Here is a 26,839-nt window from a genome sequence, read left to right as displayed (position 1 = left end):
TACCGGTTCGGCGCCAGTTAGGACATGTGGGCTGCTGTCTGGAATGGACTCCGGCTTAAACAGACGGCCTCACTGTTGGCGTGACCATCTCCCAGGTGTCTCGGGGGCAATGGTGAAATGGGCGAGCTCACTAAAAAAGATACGTGGACAGTTGCGCATGCTCTTCCGGTTGATTTACTAGCTCTGCTTCCCAGGTGTTTTTGCATCAGGCGGTAATAATTTGGCCAAATTTGGCCCTTGGCATAAGTGTTATGGCAAGGTGGTATGTCGTAATGCTGCTTTCACTGCAGCACCCTTTTTTCCATAGTATGAAGAGCAAAGACAAAGCGCACAAGCGCTTACCATGCAGCTGTCATGTTAGGTGTGGACACTGTTTGTAGCCAAATTTTGGGCTCATTCTATTGTGGATATGTTTGGTGTGACTAATTCCTTGAAAGGGTTGTGGAAAGGTGCTGATTGGATCGCATTGATGGCTGCTGTGCCATCCTCCCTGATGTACACTCTATGGTTCTATTCGCCAGTCCATCTGCTTCATGCTGTGCTAATTTAACAAGACTTCGCCTCTCACATGGATCGTAAAGGGGCGAGTGCCACTTGGGGTGCTCACAACTGCAACAAGCATTTTGATTGTGGGGAGATTGGAAAGATATCTCATTTTGCGTCGCGTCCTGAGCGAGAAGCAGTTGGAGAACTGTTCTGGTGGGCTTTGCTCCTGTGGCAGACCCACTCGCCGTGTTCGAGGTCGCGATGTCGAGCGGTTCGCCCGGCCCGTCGGTCCTCCACACGGCTCTTCTCTGCTGCTGGCAGGCGGCTCCTGCTGCAACCTGTCGCGCGGCTCGTTCGAGACGACGGTGGCGCGGCGGCGGCGGCGGCGAGACCCGCACCGCCAGCACGGCGCCTCGCTGGAGGACCTGAGCGCCATCGACGAGGCGTCGGCGGGCGCCGGCCGAGCCAAGTCGTCCGTGTCCGAGTCGGCCAAGCACGGCGGCAGCCTGCAGAACATCAACCAGGAGGGCGGCGCCGGCGACTTCCGCGCGCCGGCCGAGCAGGCGGCCGAGGCCGGCGCCGGGCGCGCGCCCGTCATCGAGATCGACGGCGAGGAGGCGGCGGCGGCGGCGGCGCGTCCGTCGGCGCGCAGCCGGGCCGAGCCGGCGGCCGAGGGCGCCGCGCCGCCCCCTTCCCGCGAGGAGGCGCCGCAGCGCGCTGACGCCACTGTCGACTTCCCGCTGAGGCTGGATCAGGTGGGGGGCGCGGACGCCCGGGCGGAGGCGGACCGGTGACGCCTCCTCCGCTCACGAACGTCTGGCAGGACGTCGCACCGTATAGGCTGTGATGGTTTTTCGTGAACCACATCTGCATTGTGATGCGCACCGCTTGTGTCTTGCTGCGCCGTCGGAGCGCCATGTCGTCTGACCACGGGTCCTCAGTTGTGAGTCGCCTTGGAATGGGCTGCTGCCTGACCACGGGTCCCCAGCCGTGAGCCGCTTGGGAATGGGCTGCCGTCTGACCATGGGTCCCCAGCCGTGAGCCGCCTGGGAATGGGCTGCCGAGGCGTCCTCGTTTGTTCTGGCTGGTGTACTGCTCATCATACACTGTCCAGGCCGATTCCTGGCCGCCTTTGACCTGAAGCGCCGACCGTTGTCGAAAAGCATGCCTCTGGCTAGATCGCCCCGGATTCAGCGAGGTGCCGTCCCGGGGAAAACGTGCTGTCAGATGTGCTGTCCTCCATGATTTGTGTTTCGCGTCACATGGCTCGCGAAATTATTGTAGTGAGGCATTTGTGGTGTGTGTAACTTCCTTTCAAGTATCCTTATTTCCAGAACAACAATTCCTGTGAGCATCGCTCTACTGACTGATGGACAGTTTCTGTTCAGCTTTGCTCCTGGTGTAGTGCACTCTACCATAGCGGCTGTGTATATCCCGACCTACTACTGATGCGACATCCTCAGCAGTAACTTTACAAGCTTTGTGCGCCCCAGTCCCCCCGTGATGTGGTGTCCCCCTCCGTCCCATGTGTCGCACCGTGCCGGCCGTGACGCCCGTCTTTCGGCCGGCCGGCAGCGTGTGGCGCCGTACAGCACCCCGGTAGACCTAGCCAGCGTGGCACGCAGCGTGAGCACCCTGCTCTGCAGCTCCAACAGCCAGGCGGCCAGCTACACGGCTGAAGAAGTGCGCGACATGCCGGCCGGTATGTGTATGGCCGCAGGCTGGTACGTGTGTGGCTGCAGGCTGGTAGGTGTACGACTGCGGGACAGTAGGTGTACGGCTGCAGGCCGGTAGGTGTACCGCTGCAGGCCGGTACGTGTACAGCTGCAGGCTGATACGTGTACCGTTGCAGACTGATACGTGTACCGCTGCAGACCGGTACGTGTACCGCTGCAGACCGGTTCGTGTGCGGCTTCAGGCCGGTACATGTACCGCTGCAGGCTGATAATGTACCGCTGCAGACCGGTGCGTGCACCGCCGCAGACCGGTTCGTGTGCGGCCACAGGCCGGTACATGTACCTCTGCAGGCTGATACGTGTACCGCTGCAGACCGGTACGTACACGGCTACAGGCCGGCCCGCGGCTCGGGGCGGACCGCTGAGCGGGCTTAGCTGCTGCTGACCGCGGCCGGCCGCGCCCTCTCTGACGCCGGGCCGGTTGTGCTCCTCCGACGTGGAGGTACTGATTTGGTTGGAAACTTGGAAGGGGCCGTTGACTTGTGATCGTTGTGTAGACTGAGCAATGTTCGCATGTTGACACGGCTTACACTTGCGCGAGCGTGTTAACGACCGGCGTGCTAGCCGAGCGGCGGGTCTTGTGATGGCAAATTGCTCGTCAAGAGAACGGTTGCATCGTTGGGAGCCGACTGATTTATTTGGAATTATTGAATGAGGGAAGGCCTATGCCGTTTTTCCTGGACCAAAAATATCGACCAACGCTCGCACGGCGGGCTGTGTTGGAATCGCCTTCATTTGCGAGTGCAGAGCACGTTGGAAGTATTGTAACACTTCTGCCAAGCTGTGCTGGTAACTAGCCATTGAAAATTCGCTGACTGTAAAAGCCATTATTTGTCACACAATGTGGTTGTATTCCTGCATGGATCCTATTGAAATGCATATAAATATAGCTATGTTTGGCTGAGCGCAGGACGTTTTTTGCGCGCTTGCATCACTTTCCATCGCATCATTTGTCTTATCTGATCTTGTACGGGCCCTGTGACTGGAGTCTTGTTTTGATTTCTTGCGTTACAAAATTATTTATTGGAAGTTGCCCCGGAAGGAGCTTTACATTTGGGCGTTATCCGGTGGTAGGATTGCGAGAAGACAGGATATTTGGATAGTCTTTTGCTGAGTGAGGCCTTTCGCCTGTAGACTTCACTTGAGCCTTGCTCTGAGCTGAGCGTTCAAAGTCGGCTCGCCCTCGACTTTCCGGCGTGAACTGTGCTGAAAGGCTTGGGAGGTCGTGTAAGTTTCGGCCATTTCAATGCTCGCCATCTGAACCCGGTCGGTTGGCTGTTCGGGCCGCGGGCGACGTCCGTATTCTCTGGCCGCCGGCGACCAATCTTCAGCTTGTCAGGTATGCGAACCGCGCAGTGTGTGACCGCGCCGTGACCTGTTGCAGGCGAGCCGCTGACCGGGTCACGTCGGACTCAGGTGAGACAGGGCCGACTGAGACTGAGACGGGGTGCTGCCAGCACGACGACCGCGGCCGCCGACTGGGCGCGCCAAGTCGCCGCGCCGGCTCCGCGCGATATAGCCGGGGGATGGGATCTCGCTTAATAGAGCGCGTGCCTCAGGATGGAATGTGGCGCCAGATATTGGCGCCGGCCACAGCGTTCTCCGATCAGGAACACTCCACTCTTTCACATGCCTCGCATAATCTGTTCATTGCGATAAGGTATTGCCCTGTTTTGTACATTGATGTCCTAAACCCTCCAGTTCTCGTGGAAGGTAAGTTGACAGGTCCACAGCCTCTCTGTATGCATAACGGGGGCGTTGGCCGTTAGCTGGAGTGGGTTCCAGTCAGTGCGAAACCGATTACTGAGTGCGGTCCGCGCCAGCCGGGTCCGGTCTGGGCGGGGCGGCCCAAGGTCCGCCCCGGCCCGCCACGCCGCCGCTATTGACCGGCGAGCGGTGCCCGCCGCCGGCGGAGCGACGCAATATCCGGCCGGCACCGTCTCCTGGCGACTGCACGGCCCGGCTGTGACGCCCTCCGGACTGCCGCCGGCGGCGGGGTGGGGGCGGGGCTGGTGGCGGCCGCCGGCGGTCGGCGCGTCGCGTCGCGTCATGAGCCTGGACGATCACTGAGCCGGGCCGGGCGGAACTGGCTGCTGCCAGTGGCCGACCTGCCGCTCCGACGGCCGGACCTCCCACGCCCAGCGGGACGTCCGGCCGCCGCCACCAGGACGGCGGGACTCTTGTTGCGCTGCTCTCAGTCGATGGCCGCGAGCGTTCGGTCGCCACACCCGGCTCTGGTCTGTCTCGCCGTGATCGCCAGTCCCGTGAGACGGTCCGGGGTCGCCTAACCTGACCTGACCCGAGCCGCTGCCCGTCCGCCAGCCACCCGACAGCGGCGGCCCGGCCGGCCCGGCAGGCGGCGCCGGCCCCGGCCTGGCCAACGGTCAGCGACACGGTTCGGCCACCACGCAAGCCGTCGGCCGCGCTCGCAAGCACAAGAAAAAGGTTGGTCGGAGGCAGACGTGTGCTCCATCCCAATGTTGGATCCAGGATTCCATAGCGATCCATGTTAGTCGGATCCTGGGATCTTTTGGGGGGCTCCAGGCACATGTCTGGTCGGAGGCACACTGCGTTTCTCGCGCCTCCGGGGCCGCGAACTCCAGGTTCCCGTAGCTGCAGACCCGGGACTGCAGCCAACGCCGCACGGTTGAAAAGGTCATGCAACAAGCTTAAACGCTCTTCAGCCGTCTTTTTCGGAGTCGTTTGCGTGGCTTCTAATAATTCGTACATGCACAATAATGACTGGGCCTGCGCACAAAATGCACGTAACCATTTCGTGCTTTGTACCGGAGTTTGTTCGTTGCGAACGAGCTTTTAACGAAATGGGCTTGGCGTTATTGATAACGTTTGTAGTAAGTCCTTGTCCCATGTCACATCATTAGTTTATTGCGCACATCACCGTATAAATTGCGCGGTGACCATTGAGTGAACAGCGCGCAGTGAGCACCAGCACTCGCGGATATCGTAAACGAACTAGCCGCGTAGCTTGGGAAAGGTTGGATTATATGAACAGGATATGGTAGAATAGGCAGGATGGATAGGGTAGCATAGGCTATATGGATAGGTGCGATACTAGCCCGCGGTAGTTTTGCCTTGGGTCAGGCGTGATGTGGGACGAGTACGTTGGCTGTTTCGGCGCCAGCCCGGCCGGGCGGCGTCTGCGCTCTCCGGTCTGTGTCCAGCCGTCGGCCTGGCCTGCTGCAGGAGGAGCCGCAGGTGCTGACGGAGACGGTGGACGGCTACCGGGGCAACGACGACTTCGACACACTGATGGGCTTCATCGAGTCCAGCGACAAGAAAGACAAGAACGGCAAAAAGTCGGACAAGAGCGGCAAGAAGGAGACCAAGGGCCGCAAGAACGGCGTGCGCGGTGAGGAGGACCGCGCCGGCGGCCGCGGCTCGGAGCGGCGGCCGGCGGCGCGTGCCGGCAAGGCCGCCCCAGCCGGCCGCAGCAGCAGCCTGGAGGCGCGCTCCGGGCCAGCGGCCGCGGCCGCCGGCTCGGCCGCCGCCGCCGCCGCCGCGCACGCCGACGCCACCAGCGTCTTCTGCGGCGACCTGGCCAAGTCCAGTCTCAAGAAGAGTGAGTCGTGCGGGCCGCCGCCGTCGCCGGCTGCGGCGGCGCCGCCTACGATCCACGCCGGCGATGGCGTTGCGTACGTGAGCGCGCCGGCTGTCGACCGCGAGAGCGATGGCTTCGTGCAGGACTTCTACAGCGTCACCACCGACTCGAACGCCATCGAGGAGACCGAGTTTCACGTGGTGACGCGCCGACAGCGGCGGCGCGGTGCCGGCACCAGCGCGCGCGGCGCCGGCGATGCGCCACGGCCGCAACCGCTGCGTCACAAGACGGGCAGTCTGGACGAGAGCGCGCGCGCCCGCCACGACTCGCTTGGGCAGCCGCGCCGGCCGCAACCCCGGCCCGGCCTGCGGTACGCCACCTCGTCGAGCGCGCCTCACTCGGAGCTGTCCGACAGCGACAGCGACGGCGCGGCCTCCGCGCCACCGCCGCCGCCGCTGCCGCCGCCGCCACCTCCGCCACCTGCACCGCCGTGCCTAGCTGAGCCGGGCGACGGGTCGCGGTGCGCGCGCGACTCGCCGCCGCCCGTCGCGGCGGCGGCCGCCGCCGCCGGCTCCTCGTGGGCGGACGTGACCCGGCGACAGGAGAGCCAGCCGGCGGCGGTGCCGGGGCGGATGCGTGACGCCGAGACGTCCACCGACTTTATAGACGGCGTGGGCCCGATCTTCGGCGAGCGGTCGTCGCCCAAGGGCCGGCCGGTGGCGGCGGTGGCGGCGTTCGTGCGCGGCGCGTCCGAGCCGGCTGACGGTCTGATCGGCGGCTCACACCCGGACGAGTTCCCTGAGATCGAGCCGCCGCCGGCCGCCGCCGCCGCCGCCAAGGCGTCCCGCCCGCCCGCGCCCGGACCCGCCGCCGCCGCCGCCGCCGCCGCCGCGCCCGTACTCGCGCCAGCTCCGGCGGCAGCTCCGGCACCCGCGCCGGCCCGCGGCGCGGCCCCGGTTGCAGATCACGCGGCAGCCTCGGTGGCCGCTCTCGCGCCGACTGCCGTGCCGGCCGCGGCCCAGTGTCCGAACCCGGCGGGCTCGCCTCGTGCGCCGCCGGCCGACGCGAAAAGTGCAATACCGTGTTCGCCCGCCAGCGCGGGACGATCGGTGGCCGGGCGGCCCAGTGACGCCGCCAACTGCGCTGAGGCGCGGCCGGCCGCCGTCCAGCAGCCGCCGGCGCCGGCCGCGCGCCGCGCCAAGAAGGCGCCGGCCGTCATCATCCGCGAGACGCTCGAGGGCGGATCGCCGCCGGCCGCCAGTGCGCACGTGCACGGCATACGGTTCGGCTACATCGACACCAGCGAACAGGAGCTGCTGGAGGCGGCCAGGGGCGCTGCCGTGCCGACGCCAGCGCCGTCTGCCGTGGATGTGTTCTGTGGGCGCTTCCGGCCGCCGATAGTAGATGTCTCGCGCTTTAACTGGAGGGAAATCGTCGTCTTCCTTTCGAAAGGTGAGTGTTAGTAGCAAGGTGAGGTCGAACCGCAAAATGGTAAGACCGACAGCGTGGCAGGTATCAAGCACGTGTGCCCCGTTGAACCAAAGACCTCGTCTTGCATATTTCCAACATATTGCCCCTTTCACTTGCATGATTTTTTGCTTAATTCGTGGTACATCATTACGATAGCTTGTTGGTTGTTGCTTCCATGAGAACAAATTATGTATTGCAGTGGAGGCACGTAATTTATGCAGACATTACTAATGCTGGCATTTGTGGTTATTACAAGGCTGTGTCTGTGCTGGCGCCCGAGTTATGTGTTTTGCTTTTAATGCCACCCTTTGGGCACATGTATAACTGAAATGGAATTGGTGTGTTATGCTGTGGAGTAATCTCTTGAAACTGATGCGCAAAAAGGGTAAGATTGTACCTGTTTTGCTATACTGTTCGACGAAATGGTGCGAGAAAGTTTAATTTTGACAATGGCCATCCAGTATCACCACGTTGTCGACAAACTCGGGTCCGATCTATTATGCTCTTGTCGGTTTGCCAGGCTGTTGTGATGGCTGTGGAACTTGACCCCGGTGGAAGATTGTGACATTTAACGGGCACTGACACGATCTTGCCGTGCAGACGTTTGAGACCGAGGCCATGCCTTGGCCTTAAATGTCTGCACGCGTTCTGAATTCTGCCTTGGATCCGGTAAAGAGTTAAACCTCGCAAGTCAAACGTAAAAGTTGCAAGTCCCGATGGCCGACATTGCCATTGTTTCCTCCGAATGTACCGGAAGGTACCCGAAAGCGAAGGAAACGAAGCACAGATGGAATAGCTATTAACCGTCCTCCCAGGCCCCCGCTGACTCTTGCATGCTAGTGTTACTGCAGTGTGGTACTTAACCGGGGTGTGGTGCGATCATGGTAGACCGGATAAATCAGACAAGTGTGGTTAGTGTGCCTGCACTTCAACGCAATGGTGTGGCGAGAGCGACTGTTTCGGCCGCAGACTGTCAACAGGTAGCATCAGGTGGCATGTGACCTGTTGATGACCTGCGGCCAAAACCTGGCTGTTCTGGCGCCTACTGGCCTCGCCAGAACGCGACTATTGAAATGCCATGGATTATTTTTAGGGCACGTATGTCTTGTAATCTGACATGTTTGCCATCTAATGTTTGCCATCTAAATGTCAGCTAAAACCAACGTGCCCTAGACGGGCGATGTGGGAAGAAGTGAAAAAGTTCAGCATTTAGACTCTAAGCGAGTATTTTTCCCGTGCGGCATCGTTTTCCATGCCTGCCAGCGCTGCGGCCCTTATTGGTGATGATCTTGAACCGTTATAAGTCAGATGGTCGTGAGCGCTCCCGTCAGAGGCGGAGTTCCTTTGCACGTGATGACCCTCGGACTGGTCCCTTGGTGAGCCATACTGACTGCTTTTTCGCGCTCGATGACGCCTCGTAGGCGCAGAGTTTCTAGGCAATCTCTAACATCGCGCCATTATGACAATCCCAGCCGATGCTTTTCCAGTCCGCGGACTGGTATTATTCCCATGATGCCGCGACTTATCTAACAGGCCGGCACAAAACAAGAGATTCCAGGCTGGCCTTACAACATGCATGGCTCTTTAATGCTATTCGTGGTTAGTTGGTCGTGATGTGATGTTCAATGCTATTCGTGGTTAGTTGGTCGTGATGGTTAGTCGATGTCAGCGATGTCGTGACTTTAACCTGAGGACGACCACTTTAGGGTGTGACGATCATAACATGATATATTTAAGACTGGTGAAGCAATATGCCCTAACGACACTTTCAGATAAGATGCCTCAGCAGTGTGACAAGTATTGACATGCATGGTGGGGCGTGTCATGTCCAGAGGCTGGCCGTGCCCGGCTGTCATGGCTTGGGGCTACGTCCTGTCTGGGATCGGCCGCTAACAGCCGGTCGTGTGGCTGCAGCGTACGAGGAGGCGGCCGCGGACCCGTCCGCCTTCCTGGTGGAGAACGGCCGACCACCGCCGCGGCCGGCGCCCTGAGCCGGCCGTGCGCCGCTGTGATCCGAGAGACGGGGCGCCGCGGCGCGCCGAGAACGCCGCGCATCGGACGGCGTGCCACTCAGAGCTGTGCCCGTGGACGAGTGCCAGAGAGCGTGTAGGTATGTGTGCCGTTCGCCGCCGCGCGGGGCTCTGCGGTGATTGTGATCGAGGACGCCGGCCGTCGCGCAGTGCGTGGGATGGCGGGCGCACGCCGCCGCCGCCGTCCGCACGGGCCGTCGCGCGAGAGCGGCCTCCGTCGTTCCGTGGGCACCGGTCTCATCGTAGCGCCTCCCCGAGCGGCGGTCTGCCGGCACCACTCCCAGCCGGGCGCCTACCTGAAGTGAACACTCCCAGCCGGGCGCCGGTCTGGAGCGAACACTCCACCCGACTCGACTATCCAACCGCGCTTGTGTCCCAACGCGTGTCCAGTGTCGTCTTCACAGCCGGCACGTGGATCTTCTCCCCCCCCCCTCGTGGACTCGGCCCCCCCCCCGCCGTCAGCTCCTCTGTATACCCCCCCCCCCCCCCGGCGCCCTTCCCGTTGCACCGCCCCCGCGCGCCCAGCCGTCCATCTCTACACCGGTTCTGGTCGTTCACCCGTTGTACATGGGCGCCCCATCCCGCTGTGCGCCGCTGCCTGAGCGCTGGGCTGCCGACTCGTTCTGTCGCGCTGCTGTCGGCATGGTCCAGGCGCCAGCACGGGGCCTGCCACCAGCAGCAACGCCTCTCTCCTTCCCCATGGTCCATGACAGAACGCAGTCAGCTGGCGGAAGCCCAGGCTGGTCCCTAAATGTCCTCTGGTCCCTAAATGTGTGTTGTTTTTTGTACGTCCGCCGCCGGCCCGCCTAAGTTGTGTTCAGATGATGTGCACCAGTTTGGTTTTATGTTGCTTTTCTGAAATTTGGAACGTGAATAAATATCGCATAATGTTTGGTTTTGTCCGGCGGCATGTTTTTCGTCGCACGTCAATGCATGATAGGACAATGCAATGTCCCAGGTTATGTAGGACGCCATCTACCGATACATGCACAATATTCTCATGAAATCCCTATTTCAAGACTCTAGGATTTCCAGAAAGTTTTAACAAGATATTGTTTATATATCACCGGATAGTTACAAGAAGTAAAACCGTGACGACCAGGACAGCAGTCGCTATCATCCGTCAGTCACGTTAATCCGTCATTGTCTCGATACCATTGTTGAGGTATCAGGACACGTCCTTACACGATGGAACAAGGCTACGTTTAACAAACATGGTATGGTTATATTACCTACATCGTTCATGGCGAGGAAGTTAATGGACATGGTTAACACAATCCAGCACAAGCACATCTCCCTGTGCAGACAGGTCAGTTTAAAAAAGATAACGAGACGAAAGATGTTTTAGACTGGATAAAAAAGCTTTCATATAATTGTAGGGGATATGCAGACCCCATGATATTCAATGGCGACTTTTGGTAAATATGAAGTGTATCTGAAGTCCTAAGACCGCGAAAGATGACGCATCGCCCTAACGTGGAAAACATTTCAATGTGAAAGCGAGTATCGCAGGCAGATGAATGGTTTCGGAGAGGAAAGAGCTGGGTTAGAAAGCATGTCACCTGTACGGTCAGACCTTCCCCAATGTTGCTGGACCCTGCGGTGCAGACCGTGCAGGGCTAAGGTCAGGTACGGCGCTCCACGCGAAGCGGAGATACGGATATGTTTATCCAGGCACCTCCATTCGATCGGTTATGTGGTGTCTACGTCAACTCATGATAGCACAATACAATGTCTTTGATGTGTTTATAATACATGGTAGGCAACGCATGACATTTAAAGCGCATACGAGAAAAATATTACGGCTACCTATCCACACACAATGCAAAGAAAACACAACACAATGTAATGCTAATACATATCACCTGAACCCTCGCTCGCTAAACAATGTGAAGCGAGTCTGCTGCGTTACTTCCGATGACAGGTTACTCCAAGCAATCGCGGCCCGGTAGAGATTACGACGGGGGAATTCTGACCGTACCCTGGGTAGCTGCAGCCGGCCACCCTCTGAAGCACGTGTGCGGCGGGCGGACGCGTCAGAGCGCCGGCCAGCCACGCGCGCAACAATTCGGATGAACAGGGGTCAGTGGCGAGATGCCGCATGGTGACATCACGATCGGTGAGTTTTTCCCGGATGTAGACCACCCTAGTCCTTATGGCGGTGTATTCACACTGTCACGCCAGTTATCGTCAGTCACAGTAGGGATGCCGCCTTCTTGCTTTCTGAACGCGCTGTGTTCGCGTTGGCGTGCGATTTCCCCACACGGATGTACGGCAACGCTTGCGAGAAAAGACGAGAGCTTCCACCAGGAAACGCCTGGTACACAACAGCTGTTTGTGGCGGAAGTCTGGGAGATGCCGCCATTACACAATAACACCGCTGAACACCGGAGGCTATACGTACATTCTGCGCTGGTGGGAGTCGATGGCGACTGCCAGGACCGTGACGCTCTGTGAGGATGAGATGGATAGGGAATTTAACATAGAAGTTTTGGCGCCGAGACTAAGATGACAAGTTCAGTCTTAGATAGATTAATTGTCAGTCTGTTCTGAGCGAACCACTGCAATGCCACGCGGAAGGGACATTGGACACGAGTTTTTGGAGTCTGGACGTTTGTTCAACATTCGGCACCGAGTCACTGGGCGTCGTTTGCGTACATTACAATCTTGCCATGTGGGATGTGGTGGGCTGCGTCATTGGGGAAGATTAGGAATGGCATTAGCCCCAGGATGGATCCTTGGACCCTTCGTGCGCCACATCCAGTGCACACAACCCACTCCACACAGTCTGGGCACGTCCCCGCGTCACGCTGAGAACCAATCCGAATAGATGCCATACGAGCCGAGCTTGTCCAGGAAACAGGAGCATGTTAATCCCCTCCTTGGATCGCTCATGAGGTTTAGTGCCATGAAGGGACACCAAATTATCGTGGCGAAAGGTTACCAAGGCTTTTATTTCGGGACACCATGGCCTACGTTTTCAAGAATTTCTGCGCCTCTCACCCTGACGAAATTCCTAATCGGCTCGTTCTTCGGGAACTTACGAGACGGTTTCTGCTACCACTACCAATAGGTCAATGTTCGTGGCATGCCATGTTATCTGGGTGGTATTACGACTTAGACATCGTGTACAAGTTATGGTGCTTACGTTTAACCATTCGCTGCGTGGTTCGATTCTCGCAGTAGCCACCGTTTTTGCCAAGATGGTAGGCAGGCGTCGCTATAGCCTCAGTAGCTTCGTAAAGCTGTAATGATGCTGAACCATTCACTGTTATGTCGGCGATCCAGGTAAGGCAGCTCCCTGCTGATTTCGTTGTACATAAATTGACATTAGCCACAGCGCGCAACAATCGTCTAAACGTCTGAACCTACGCGAGTATGCCAACGCGCCTCCGTCTCGTCAATTTAGATAGATTGGCAGCTCTTGGCTTCAAAATAAATTGGGCAGAATTCATGCACTGTCAGGGGATTTTGCTTCCTGCCATAGCTTGTAGGTGACGGCACAAGATCTGTCATCACTGTAGATGACCATCACACCATAACACCGTGGATGGCGGCACAAGGCAGCCCGATTCCTAGATGGCATCACTCTTCGGAGCGACATAACAAAATCCTGAAATGATGAATTGGGAGGCGACTATCATGCAGCGTAGCATTTACAAAAAAGTGATCTATCCCAAAATAATAAGATTAAGATGGAGTGAAGTAGATTACCCCAGAGGATACCACACAACAGTTATAGGACTCGCCCCGATCCTGCATACCGTGGCTTTGCCATGGAATTGCGAAACGTGGTATTGTTTGCAGCACCAGTAGTCCAGCTGCTGTTTACATTTTGAGGCCATTTTCTATTTGGTTGTCACGGTGATGGCAAATGTGACATAGGACAATGTGTTAGGCATTCCCCCATTGGCGGCTATTTTTGACTCCGCTATTTTGGTCCGCCACCTCCTGACCCTCGGAGATGTTTGACCCCTGTTGGTGACGTCATGTAGCGTAGCGTCGTTTGGCTGACAGTAATAATTTCCATTGTTGCATTGCCCTCCCCGACGGTTGCTTGTTCACATGGCGCCTGGGCTGCTGCGGTGAGAAGACAGCGCACGATCTAGTGCCGCATTCTGATCTAATCTGATCAAATGCCGATCTAGTGACCGGCATTTGTGTGAGCCAGCCGCCGTGTGGGTTCAGTGACTGGTGCTGACCCACATCTCGTTGGCAGGCGATCACCCCCAGAGACTGCCGCCGCTGCCGCCCGGCCCGCTCCGCCTGCGGAGAAGATCCGCCGCGGTGAGCATCACACAGGCCACAGTGCTACGGCCCGGCTGGGTCAGGTACACCGCCACCGTCCGACACGCCCCGGCCACGTGGCACCGGCCGACCGATGCACGCCCTCCACTGCCGACGCCACGTGTCGCCACGTGCCTGCCCGTGCATGCCGTGCGGCACGGCCGTGGTGTATCGGCACGCGCTGCAGCCGTGTGCTGCGAGCCGCAGCTGGCTGGGCGGGGGCGTGCTGATCAGCGTGTCTGTGCAGCGGGCGCTGTGCGGCAGTCAACTGCTGACAGGCGGCTCGATAGCGAGGTCTGACTGCGTCCCAGCCTGCCGCCGGTGGAGCGTCTGTACTGTGCCGTCCCAGGTTGGCGGGTGACGCTGAGGCCGGCTGGTGCTTGGCCTGGACGATGGTGTCACCGGCCCGACAGTGGTCTGCTGTCGCCTGTGCTGGTCTGCGGGCCACCTGTCAGTTGCACGCGCAGGGAAAGCGTGACGACTGATGACGGACATGCCGGAGCTGTGATGGCCGCACATCACCGAGCATCGCACGCCTCCGTCCCGTCCGACGGCTGGCTGCCCGACACCACTGGTGCAGCCGTCGCACACATCTGACAATGCTGCAGTCACGGCTACGCAGCAATAGTATACACACGGCAATGCTGGGGCAGCGGCGAGACGAACCTGCGACCCGCGGAGGGAAGCAACCAAACGCCCGAACAAACCTGTTGACAGCTCCATGCTCCGAGCCTATGACACAGACTGACACCAAACCTTCATAATTAAATGCTGCTTAGTCAACAACCTACTCTTTCCATAATATGGCGACCTTGTGGCAGGTCAAAGGTCACTTTAAATGCTAACAAACAGAAAAACAGGGCTGCAGATAACCCCATGTTCCGAGCCTATGGCACTGATCAGCATCAAACCTCCACCACTCAATGCGCCATAGTCGAAATCCTATCCTGTTCAAAACATGGTGACTTAAGATCAGGTCAAACGTCACCAAAAACTCCGAAAACCTCCAAAATTGGCTGTTGGCAACCCCATGCTTCGAGCCATTGACACCCATGCGCTTGACACCTTCACCAACCGATGCACTATAGTCGATAACCTAGCCTTTCCAGAACATGGTGACTTTAGATGAGGTCAAGCGTCAACAAAAACTCCAAAATTCCAAAATTTAACCAGCACCATAATTAAGCCACCACCAGGATCTGACTACCAGAAGGGTAGGATATCGGCTATGGCCCATCGACTGGTGGGAGTTTCATGCCGATCGGTGCCAAAGACTCAGGGCACGGGTTGTCTGCAGCCAATTTTGGTGGTTTGGGGCGTTTTTGTTGACGTTTTACCTGACCTAAGGTCACCATGTTCTGAAAAGGATGGGATATCGGCTATAGCGCACCGATCGGTGATGCTTCATGTCGATCGGTGCAATAGGCTAGGAGCATGGGGATGTCTGCCCATGCTGTGATGATGGGGATGTCTGCATGCATGGGGATGTCTGCCAAAAGCCGTAGTTTAATCACGGCTTTTTCGAAAATGCCTGGAAGCATCCCCGATAATAAACAGCTGTTGAAAAGATGAAGAATTGCTTTCAGTGTGACCCAATAAGATAACTTGAATATTTTTGCATTTATGTTGCCAACTCCAGCTCCGACATTGTTTAATTCATAGATAACAATAATCAATTCCTCCTCATTAGTGGGAGGGGGGGGGGGGTGTAGTTCATTTCATTTTCTACGTTTGCGATGAGTTGGAGTAGATTGAATGATGATTTAGGAATCCTGTCCTTTAATTTGTATCCAATCTCAGTGAAGAAGTAATTGAGTGATTCTGCGATATCCTGACCATCTGTGATAATTTTGTCGTTAGTCTCACTAATCCTGGTTGGATTTGCATACTTTTTTGCTTCGAATTGATGAGTGTGCAATGTTTTCCATGTTTCCTTGGAATTATCAAAATGTATAATGAATCTATCACCATAGTATTTCTTCTTGACCAGTCCAAGAGATGTAGTAAAGATGTTGCGGTAAGAAGTGTATTTTCCATTATTTTGGGGATTGGGGTGCTTCAATTTCTGTTCAAATAAGTAACTCGTATGTGTAGTTGAAAGAAGAAGTGGACGTAACACAAATAGTTCGCATGAACGCTTTTTTCAGTAAATAATTCTAAAAACATAGATTGCCGACTAAGTGGCATCGAACGATGAAGGCTTGGTATCGACCGGTGCCATAGGCTTGGAGAAGGGACTGTCAACAGGTTTGTTCGGCCGTTTAGTTTCTCCCCGCAGTGCTATCGGCTTCTCCGAGGCTGTCGAACATTGGCTGTCGCGTTGCCCATCGTCGACGCTCTGCGGGCTTCTCATTGGCTGACTAGCCAATGACGCCGGCCGTCTGGCTCGATCTCACTGGTTACTATTAATAGCCGGCTTTTATTGGCTGACCTTGGAAGCTTGGGAGGAGCCAACACACGTTTACATTGTCGGTATGTGGCCGCGGCAAGGCGTTTTGATGGCAACCGGACATCAAGTCAAAAGCCAAGAAGTCAGAGGACAAAAAGTGAAGTGAGATCAGGTCAAATGGAAAAAGTCAAAGAAGGCAAAAGTAAAATGGAAAAAGGCAGAGCCAAAAAATTAAAATGATTTAAGCGGATTGATAAAAAGTCAAATGGCAAACACTAGCAAACATAAAACTCCATCGCAAAAAGTGAAACATTCATCAGGCCAAAATAACAAAAGCCAAATGGGAAAAACTTAAAAGGACAACATATCAAACGAAAAAAGTTCAAGTACTAAAAAATCCAGAGATAAAATGAAGTCTCTGTTTTGGATCAGGAAGATTTATCGTGTGTTGAGGCGGCCCTTTTCTGTCTCGAGACAACCAATTTGTATGTCATGTGACTTTTGTATGCATGCGATCTTTTATGTGTGCATGTCATATGACCGTCTTCATGTGACCCTTTTCTCAAAATGTTATGAATAAAAGTACTAGCGAGACAGACAAACGGCTTTTTAAAGCGTGTTAAACATGTCTGGAGCTGGTGCATATGAAAATTTTGTGACCACAGGTCAAAGGGAAGCGGCATGACCTAAAACCCAAATCATAGGATATCGTTACCGCATCGGTCGCTAGACAAGGATGCATTTACCCCATAAAAGGTTATGATCTCCAAATTGGATTTACTTTTACAACAGCTGCTTTCCGCTGCTTCAGCTGGCTCAGTCACAAAAATAGCTGCGCACCGTAACACGGTAGCGTTTACAAATTGTAATATGTGCCTTAGATGTCCATTTTTCCTTTGTCAGTTTCAGTGACCCAATACATGGGGTTGCCTATATCTTCTAAGGACACGAAATCACTGAGAAACGTGATGTTCCTCCAAATTAGGGAGGTACGGTAATTTCTAGGAAGTTGGAACAGAGAATGGCGATAAAGTTGTTGCGTTGGCTCCCTTTTTCTGCCCGTCAAAGCTCAACAGACTCATTAGATAGTCTCAACCGGGAGGCCCCTCTGCGAGGAGACCCAATTTTGTCTAGTGGGCCCGAAACCACCTGAAAGGTTGTTCCCTTGCTCAAAATGCGTGGCACCGCTCATGGGAGGAATATTCCCTTATCGCTATGGCTTTCTGTGGTTGAAGGGATATAAAGCGGATAAGCCCTTATGACCTCTGACCGCTGACCACTCGCAGCAATCGAACGGCACAAATTGTCAACGTCGTTTTCGTCCGAGATCATGGAGAAAACTGTACTGCATGGCTATACACAAAGTTCAAATATTTCCTTCACTGTTCAAACATCCAAGTCCCTAACATTCGAAATTGGCCAAGCAGGGAAAATTTCCAAGCCTGTGAACCGCCATTATCGTTAATCGTTATATCTAGAACACAAGAAATCATGTTCCCGTTTCTGTTTCATTACCACGGTGTGCTCTACTATGAAGAGGGCGATTGACACACGTGTTTGTAGAGGTAAAACACCTTGACAATGACCGGGGCCCTGTTAGCGTGCTGAGTGATTCATTGGTAAGAGCCGTGGGGCCTTCCGCATTGGAGTTCCGCTCTTGCTATTCAATACGGCTCTCACCGTTGTCGGGCCCTTTGAACAAGTCAGTTTATTAAGACGCTCGATGCTCAGTGCCCCCCCCCCCCCCCCCTCCTGCACTGGTACAGGGCGATTCCCACTTACTGACAACTGCAGGGGACCACACGTTCCTATCGGAGGCACCGGAGGCACTATCTGACAGCTCGGACACCCCCGAGCCTGGGTGGATCCCAGTAACATCGGTCGCAGGCGCGTCATAATTTCAAGACCCTATATTACTGCCGGGAACTTACATGCTCACATGCAGTCTCATTTCTCGATCACACAAGGCCCTCCGCATTGGCTTTAGTATCTTTCTGTTTGGCCGAAAGGCACTGTGCCCCTGCCGGGGGTTGAATACATTTATCTACCGGGGCATCCCCGACCTTTCAGAAGCCCCCAGAATGGTCTTAAGTTATTCTCGCATGTTCAGAGGAATTTGCGCTGTCGACGGCGCAGACTACAGACCCTATATGTTCATCTGGCTCGATACCTTCGGCTCGTCTGTGCTGGACTTGGATCTTCCCGTTTTCTCAGAATCAGCCTACCCCTACACTGTTGACAGCGTTTCCGCTGCGGCTCACCGTGTGCAGTAGTCTCGGAAGAGGCACAAAGATGCACACACCGCCTTGGCGATTGTCAACTCGCGACCCAGACTACGGCACATGGTCATGGAACATCGGCGGAATGTCCACAGATGTCGTGACTGGCACGGTTCCTCAATGTGGTAGTGCGGTGGGGCAGTGACATCACTGCCCGAATGCGGCAACCAGTCAAATGTAAGGGTAACATCCATTGGCACACTTACGGTTAAAAGACATGGACCCGCTGCCTCATCCACAAACATCTTCGATGATTGTACTGTGCTACAGGGTACGGGGAGCACTGATCAAATGACGACCGTATTATGGGTAAAATATCGTTTATTGCCTTGGATATTCGCTTCTTAGCTTGACAACCGCCCAGGAGCGTTCAGGCCCCTTGAGGCGACCCGAACCACATGCTATAGTTGGCATGGCAGCATGCTGTCATATCCGTTAAGCTCAGCGCATCATCGCATTAGGATGCCCGGCATGTACACACAGCCTAACAACAGCCTTCCTCGACATCCACTTGCCTGAAAGCCGCAGGCACATGAACGTCGTGGACACGGATGTCCGTCACTTACCCGAATGTCAATGATGACGAACTTAAACCATATGCCATCTCGGTTTGAAAGCCGGGCACGCGTGTGGGACAAACCGGGCACGCGTGTGCTCGGCATGCCCCAATACAAGCGGCGTGCATTCGTTTGCGGCAGTGGTATACATTTCGCGCACGGCAGCAATACGCGTTGCACATACCCTACAATGAAACGGGTTTCTTTAAACTTCTTTCAGTTTTACAACGATTCCACTCAGTCTCCGCCACCGACACGCTCGCTCGCTGATACGGATAGCACTTCCAGTCGTAACCATAGCAACGACACACTAGATGGCATGAGCATTGCATCCAAACAAACCAGATTCAGGATGTGCCACGCCCCGCTTGCGGCTGGATGTCTTAAATCACTAATTATGAAAACACCGCAGATGAAAAGGTTTCTAACACATTATTGCGTAAAATGATACTTTCCCAGCTAAATGCAAAGGTCGACACTGCATGAACGGCATATTATACCCACAGTAAGCGTCACGGGTGCATGAGCGGCGGCATCACCCGTTCAATCCATTATTCATTGAATGATAGCAAGCATACCACTCAATGAAATATAATCTTCCTCTAAATCACGACAATGCATGCAGTGTTACGGCAAAATGTAATCCACCGGTCTACCATGCCGCACCCTTACAAACATGTATATGATATGCACAAATGCATACCGACTCCTGGATTTCTAGCCTGGGCTTCAGAGCAGACATACGGTATGCGCTGGGGCTTCTGCCATGTCTTCTCCCGTCCTGAAGCACTGGCGTTCTGCCCATCACGGGTGACCTCGCAGCCCACAGCTCATGAAGTAGCGTTGAATCCGTAGTGGTGCCCGCCATCCTGGAAATGAGGAAAGGAAGAGCGAATTACGCTCGCGATCACCTACAACAAAGCAATCACCTATACAACTAAGCAATACAATATAAGCGATACAACTAAGCAATCACCTACAACACAAAACATGCAGGGCTGATTGTGAATGCATGTTACACCTGGGGTCACTGCCATCACCCATGGAAGGCAGGCGGGGCCAGCTGACGCAAGGGCCGCAATCTCCGTGCAGTGTGCATCAAACCGCTCGTGCAGTTTTATATCGTGCTCTACGCTCACTGCCGGGTTTGCTTGTACGGGTACGACAGTAGCGCAAGACTAGAAGGTCGCAGAATAAATGCGGGTGCAAAGCGGCAAGAAATGCGGGCGCTCAGTTCGTCAGTCATTATCATGCCGCGAACGGAGCCCCGTAGCGCTGAAAGACTTCACAAAGGTTGAACAAGTAATGCGGAAAGAAATGGGGGCGCTCAGTTCGTCAGCCATTATCATGCCGTGAACGGAGCCCCATAACGCTGAAAGATTTCACAAAGGTCGAACAACCAGGTGTGCCGTCAGCTGCGCGACATGGTGAACCAGCGCATACCATTTAGTGCAAAATTGCATTTCATCAAATGTCCAACCTATTTGCTCGAAACAGTACAAACCTAGCCAGCGCCAGGGCATACAATAGAGCACTATCTCCCGAATGCTCAAATATGGTGGTACAAAGCACGGTTTCTCTGAAGTCGACATTGAAAAAGGAGGTTAATACATGTTTTGTGAGCAGTTAGTGGAAAAGTAGTCTAGTCAAAACAAATAGAGGTCTATAAAATAATCTCAACACAAGTGACCAGACTCAGAATTTCAGCGAACATGGAACCAAACATGGTACTAGACATGCAATTTTTCAACCCATCACCCCGCCACATTTGACCCGCAGGAACCCGCGGGCTTTTTGCCGGGTTATGGGCCAGACTTAGCAGCCTTTTGCGGGTCAAAGATATAAGCAAGCAAATAAATGCTTTTTTTGTTAGTTCCTAGAGCCAATGGTCCACATCCACATGGGGTTTTGAACAAGGTAGTCGTTTTCATGACAATTCCCTGCAGTTCAACGCTATGTCCTATTTCAGACATCAGTTCGTCTCGTTTATAAGCTACATGCCGACATGGCTAGTCTGGCAACGGCTCTGACGGCATAGAAGCCTTCTATAACGCATTAAGACGATAACCCATTCGGGAGCATATTTACTAAATAGTGAAAGCGTGTTACTTAGAGCAATCTTTTGCGCTCAAAAACATTCCAAAAGTCGCAAATCAGCTTCCTCCATTCTACCTAATGCTTGCCTTACAGGGAGTGCTCCACATCTATATGGGGTTTTGAACCGAAATAGTCACCTTGAAGACTTTTCGGTGCTGCTCACAACCCTGCCATTCTCAAACCTAAGGCCTTTTAGTTTCTGGACCACACACCCGCGAAAATGAGGAAAGGCATATCGGAAAGAGCATGTCAAGGTCCCCTTGGCATTCATGACGTCATAATAACGTCACTGAAATCCTGTGATTTCATAAGCCATGCGGCGATCCACGCCAAGAAAAAAGTCATTGTCGTGGTGTTCATATCTGGCGTTGGTGGGCGAGATTTCCAGATATAACGGCCATCAACTGACTCTCAAGCAATGCTGTGTAAGGTACGACGACGTAATCAAATCATGACCCACTGAGAAGGACATTTACTTAACATAAAATTGTACTGTCCCACAGCAGTCTTTTCCACCTAAAAGGATACCGTTAGTTATAAGTGAACTTGTCTATCATATCTGATTGATTCAATGTCCCCAAATGTGAAATATTCCCTTAAATATCTTCACATGTGGAACACTACCTATCCATGAGACCTGGATTGTGGCAAGAGGGAAATGTCACGTGGTGTTTATTCCGTTCTGTTGATGCACCTTCGTACGGATAAAAAGCACCACATAAGAGCCTGAGTTTGGTTTCTGAATACGAATAACACGAATATGGCTTTGTAGCTACTGCGACGCATTCAAATGCTGTACTGCAGGCAGTGAAAATGCAAATTGTGGTGACCGTGGTGGATGACAAATGCATTCACTTTCCTAGAGCCGCATATTTATTGTGTCCATGTGGTGTAATGAACTGAGGAGGATTCTCACAGCTTGAAATGTACTGCATTTTTCCGTTTTGCCAGTGCAGTCATAAGCTCATTCAGGTGATTCAAGAAACCTAGCCTGCGACATACTGAAAAGAGGTACGATAAAGAAATCTCTGCATTTTAGATACATGCCATTGTAAAGAAGCGAAGTTCATAGACGGCAGAGCGAATAGTCAAAAACATCTCTCTGTGACTTTAGACGGCATTTTTCGATGCCATTTTCGGCCCGGGCTCTGATCTCTGCATCCTCACTGGTTATTCCATTCCATGTTATTTCGGCGTCGCCGAAGGCAAAGCCTCTTGATGAAACCAGTACGTATTTTGCTCCATGACGGACTATCTCTTGCATGTGGTCCGCGAGAGGCATCAGGCACGTCAGAAAATGTAGGATGTGCCTTGACCAACTGACGCATGCGTCGTTTTTGCTTTTTGTGTAACAACATCGGCACGTGATGGCGCACCATATACTTTGCCGTGTCCTGAGGCCGGGCGCTTGAATTTGTAATCGACGTGTATGTCTGTAGCAAGGCTGCACCGTGCCGGAGCCGCCAGCGAGGTACATGACATCCTGCTGCCCAAGCAAATCCACGCATTTAGGCGTCGACAAAGGTTTTCATAGCTGGCAACGGAGTGGGTGAACAGACCTATTCGTGTCGACTAGTCCTAAACATAGGTAATATTTCTGTCAGCACAACACCATTTCCGACCTCCCATGGTCAATCACATCAGCACATAGACCCAGCGACAGCATGGTATAGAAGGTAAACATTATTTGATGAAATTGCCACTGGCTTTAAATCTTGAGACGACTTAGATTCAACAGAAAAACATCGACTTAGAGCAAATAAGAAACAGCCACGTTTATGCCTTGAGCGGAGGACCTAAGCTTTCTTTGCGTGACTTAGCGACCGGACTCGCGTCGCTACGTCGGACGAAAATGTCCCGGTCTGAACACTGTCAAACAGGTCATAGGGATCCGCCAGTCAGAGCTGAGGTCAACAGCTCCAGCTACCGTCTCTCGGTGACGTCGCCACTGGTAGGACTGCATTGGACGACACACATCTCATGCACTACTTCTGCAGCTGCCTTGCCGAGCGGCCCCGTGAAGGACTTCGATCCCGGTGTCACACTACCGGGCTCCGTAAACAGCTGTCGCAGACTGAGCTCGTTTGTACGCAGCTGGCGCAAATGAATCAGTGAACAAGCTTCTTGTTGACGAGTTCAAACAGCCGGCAAGTACCACCAAAGCGTGCGAGGTTTTGTGCTGTGCCATCACACCCACGAACAGTCACGTTTCCCGCTTTACTCGCAGGGTACTGCCTGGAGTTCACTGAACTGGTCCACTGCCTTCATACATTTAAGGGATTTAAGGGTCCGTTGTATTCTATGCCGGGCTCGGCTATCACAGCCACGTGCTCTTCTTGGTGCACATCTCCTCACTGGCATCGGTGAGATCCTTCCAACTGTCAAAGCACAGTTCAATTAGGCAGACGATTGGATTAAGTCTATGGTTATTCTAATATAACCTGGCTCAGGTAAGCCACAGATTTGTCATCCATTCCTCCGTTCGTTCCTACTACACTGATGGGACCGATATCCATCCGAAAAGCATTGTCCTCAGCTCTGAAATACCCAGCTAATACCCAGTCTAATCCCCGTGCCGTGAGATTGGACGAAACGAATGTGCGGCTGGCTCCTGAGGCGAGAGTAGCCCTGCTCACCAACAACCAGGCGAGACGAGCATGAATGCCTAACTTTTCAACATCTCACGCTGCTAGCAACTGACTCTTGACAACAAATAATACGTAACTTGTCCTTCTCACGACACCACAAAACTGGTTCGGCACAGATGAACATGTCGATGTTTCAACCCTTCCACCATTGCTGACCCCCTTCGTCTGTTTACACAGGACGGAAACGAAATGGAACGGTCCACAAAGTCCTAAAACGTGGTCTGAAGCGTCAAGGCGTCCTGATGTCCATTTAACAAAGAGAGGGGATTTTGAGACGTGTGGAACGTGAGTGTGTTCCGCAACTGTAAAATCTGGTGCGTTGTAATGTGCGGATGAGTATTGTCAGGATCATCATTTTGTATATTTAAGGTGGGCCAGGTCCGCGGTCACCCTACAAACATAACAGCACGGCTTTGACAAAACATGGAAAATTTCACCTAAAATCGTGTGAGCCCCCAATCACTGTATAAAGCGACACCCTTGCGTGATGCTCTCAATGGTCATCTTATAAGAACGTGCTGCCCTAAACACCGGATAGTAGGGCGCATTTTCGAAGCATCGTTAAAGCCGTTAAGTCAAATTGCTACATTACTGCGGTGGGGATCTGGGCCGCGTGTAATATACAAAACAATAATCCTGCATTACACGTCCACACAGCGCAGCAACACACCAGATATGATCGTCGCGCGACAAACACACGTTTCGAAATCTCCTCAATTTGTTGTGGGACATCGAGATGCCGGACAAATGAGGCCTTCGAAGCTTCTTCTCACCAGTTTCGTCACACGGTTAAGGCCAATGCGACAAAACTACCCTTCTCAGCCGTGATAAGTTCTCACAGCTTTCAGCTGAATTTTCCTCATGCTGCCAGGTGGCAGCAGCATCGCTAAGGTACGAGGAATAGGGACAACTGCAATACATCTGGCGCAGGCCTAGCTACCATTGCTTTGAAAAATTTGTTCACTATCGTGTTCTTCTTGTTATGGCGTACCAAGTTATCACCGGCCCTGTGTTCTTAGAAAAGCATGTGTGGTATGGCACACCCTACAGGAAACACAAATGACTGACACCTCAAGTCCCAAGCTCCAGCTTACCATTCCAGTGTTACTCCAGCTGCAGTCGTGAGACGTTTCTCCGACTGCTGGCGATGACGCTGTCCACCTGCTTTAGGAAGTCGGCGGCGGTGCGCGAAGGCGGAGCGGCGTCACTATCTGTTGGCGCTGCCCCAGAAACCAGACTGCGACAGTCGGACGAGGCAGGGCTGCTCACACTGTCGTCACTGTCTGACCAGACGGAGCTCGGCTCCAGCGGCACTGGCACTAGCAGCTGGCGACGCACATGTAAGCTGTCATTTGTCCACAACTTGTTGGTCCGCTTCAGCTGTTCCATCTGCCGGACATTTAACAAGATCATAGTCCAGATGGGTCATATGATGTAGGGCTACCTGCTTCATTTGCCCCACCAGAATACACCAAAATTGCCTCAAATCTGCATGAATAATGTGGACAATTATGCAAATCTTGCTAACATCTGACCAAGAAGTGTGCAAACTCATTGTAGCATGCTGTTGTGTTTTTAAGAAAACTCACACTAAGAAAGGGTGACAAATGTTGGCAAGCCTGGCAGTTCCAAAAACATTAAAAACCATTACCAACTTGAATTGAAAAAATGACCAGAAGATATCTTTAGCAGCTTCACTTTTGTTGAAAAAGGGTCAGTCCCATGGGCTGAACTGGACCCAGGTCATAACAGAACCAACACCACCTACAACAAAATTTTGCCTGAATTTGACCATTCTGACACTTGTTCTAAGAAGGATAGCGCGGGTCATAATCAAAATGGTGGCAACACACCTAGTTTGATGTCAGAGAATTCATATCTTATCTACCTGGGATGCAGCATACATTTGTGTTCAGAAGTGCCACATTATGTAGCCACCACAAAATACATTAAACAATTAGTCTTTTAAAACATTTATAAATCCAAATGGTGGCCAAAATGCACCTGGATCACCCAAAGCACACAGCAATCTGTTCTGCCCAAAGTCCAAAAGCCCAAAGTGGGTGACAATGCAAATTAACTATGTAACAACTGGGTGACAAAATGAAGTGGAAACACTGACCTGGGTGCAAACCCACTACTTTAATTCAAGCATGCCACTGACCATATTTTAGCTGTTGGGCCTGTAACCAGCCTTGCTTGATTTTGAGCACACAGAATATGTTCAGTGCCTTAGAAAATACTTCAAAATCACCTCCACAGCCATGAGTTCACAAATGCATGCTTGACATCACTTTAGGTTGTCATCCAAGGCAAGGAAAAAACCAGAAGCATGTTTTTTATGAGGCAGCACCATCAACTAGCCGTGAATTTAACTCGTATGTAAAAGCTTTGCAGCCATCACATTACTCAGCCTCTACTGATGCTAGAAATAGCAATGCTGCTAACAACAAAAGCAAAGACTGAAGCGTAAAACCATCTACGAATCATACATTTAACAAAAACATTCAAGTCTACGTATTTACTAGTGTGTAATATGCTAATAACTGATCAATTAAGCCATGCAAAATTGAGTTGTGGAAATTGCGATGGAGGTCCACAGCTTGGTCATCCACCACCACATGATTTAAATACTTGTTGCAACACAATACTTGTAATAATTGTTCTTGGATACATTAATATCAAACTGCATCCTATGACAAATACCCCGTATGGTCACACACAATACTGGCATAACGCTAATGACACCCAAACCCACCGCGCCAGAACCGCCGCAACCTACCGTAACGTTGTGTTTCAAGGCAATGCCTTGCAGTGTGTCGTTGTCCTGCACGTCGTACCTAATAAGCCGCTCAGGCTTTAGGTTCGATGTAGTTCCATATTTTCGCTGGCTGCCGGAAGCTATCAACCACTGCTCCTCTCCGAACGAGCACGCCATACCCGGCGACCTCAATGTATCAAGTGGTATCAATCTGAAACAGCCAGGGAATTATCACGTTTACAAAAGAAAACTTCATCGCATGGAGCTTCTGCGCTGCCCAGCAGCAGTTCAAAATGACCTTACGCCATTAAGGAATTTCTTCGACTCATGGGGCACAGTTCAGTCAGCTAACGTCCAAGATGAAAGGAATTTGTATATTCGCAAGGCCGTAAGCATAACGTGAGACGCGCGCAAATATTGGGCGGCCCGAGGAAGGCGTCAACACTCCAGGGGTGTTACTTTCTTAAATCGGTTGGGACCTTAGAAGATAACGTTGATCTGACCTACCCACAAAGACTGATTTCTCCCCGGATTTCAACC

At 53.3% G+C, this 26,839-nt stretch overlaps 1 protein-coding gene and 1 long non-coding RNA gene across 2 annotated transcripts; one reads left to right on the top strand and one right to left on the bottom strand.

Moving 5' to 3' along the window:
* The first annotated feature begins 1,133 nt into the window (after positions 1-1,133).
* Positions 1,134-6,552, top strand: LOC119111382 (uncharacterized). Its single transcript, XM_037235195.1, has 8 exons — positions 1,134-1,241; positions 2,062-2,188; positions 3,607-3,638; positions 4,545-4,667; positions 5,427-5,606; positions 5,907-5,981; positions 6,384-6,493; positions 6,537-6,552. The coding sequence occupies exons 2-8, from the start codon at positions 2,179-2,181 to the stop codon at positions 6,550-6,552; spliced, it is 546 nt and encodes a 181-aa protein (XP_037091090.1). The 5' UTR covers positions 1,134-1,241; positions 2,062-2,178.
* An 11,987-nt stretch (positions 6,553-18,539) lies between these two features.
* LOC119113118 (uncharacterized) lies at positions 18,540-26,504 on the bottom strand. Its single transcript, XR_005095823.1, has 3 exons — positions 26,321-26,504; positions 24,633-24,927; positions 18,540-19,662 (listed from the first exon to the last, which is right to left on the bottom strand). It is a non-coding gene; the product is annotated as an uncharacterized LOC119113118 (long non-coding RNA).
* Between the last annotated feature and the right edge of the window lie 335 nt (positions 26,505-26,839).

Source organism: Pollicipes pollicipes, unplaced genomic scaffold (genome assembly GCF_011947565.3).
Source record: "Pollicipes pollicipes isolate AB1234 unplaced genomic scaffold, Ppol_2.1 Scaffold_7261;HRSCAF=8764_pilon_pilon_pilon, whole genome shotgun sequence".
Taxonomy (NCBI): domain Eukaryota; kingdom Metazoa; phylum Arthropoda; class Thecostraca; order Pollicipedomorpha; family Pollicipedidae; genus Pollicipes; species Pollicipes pollicipes.
This window is presented reverse-complemented; position numbering and strand designations above follow the sequence as displayed.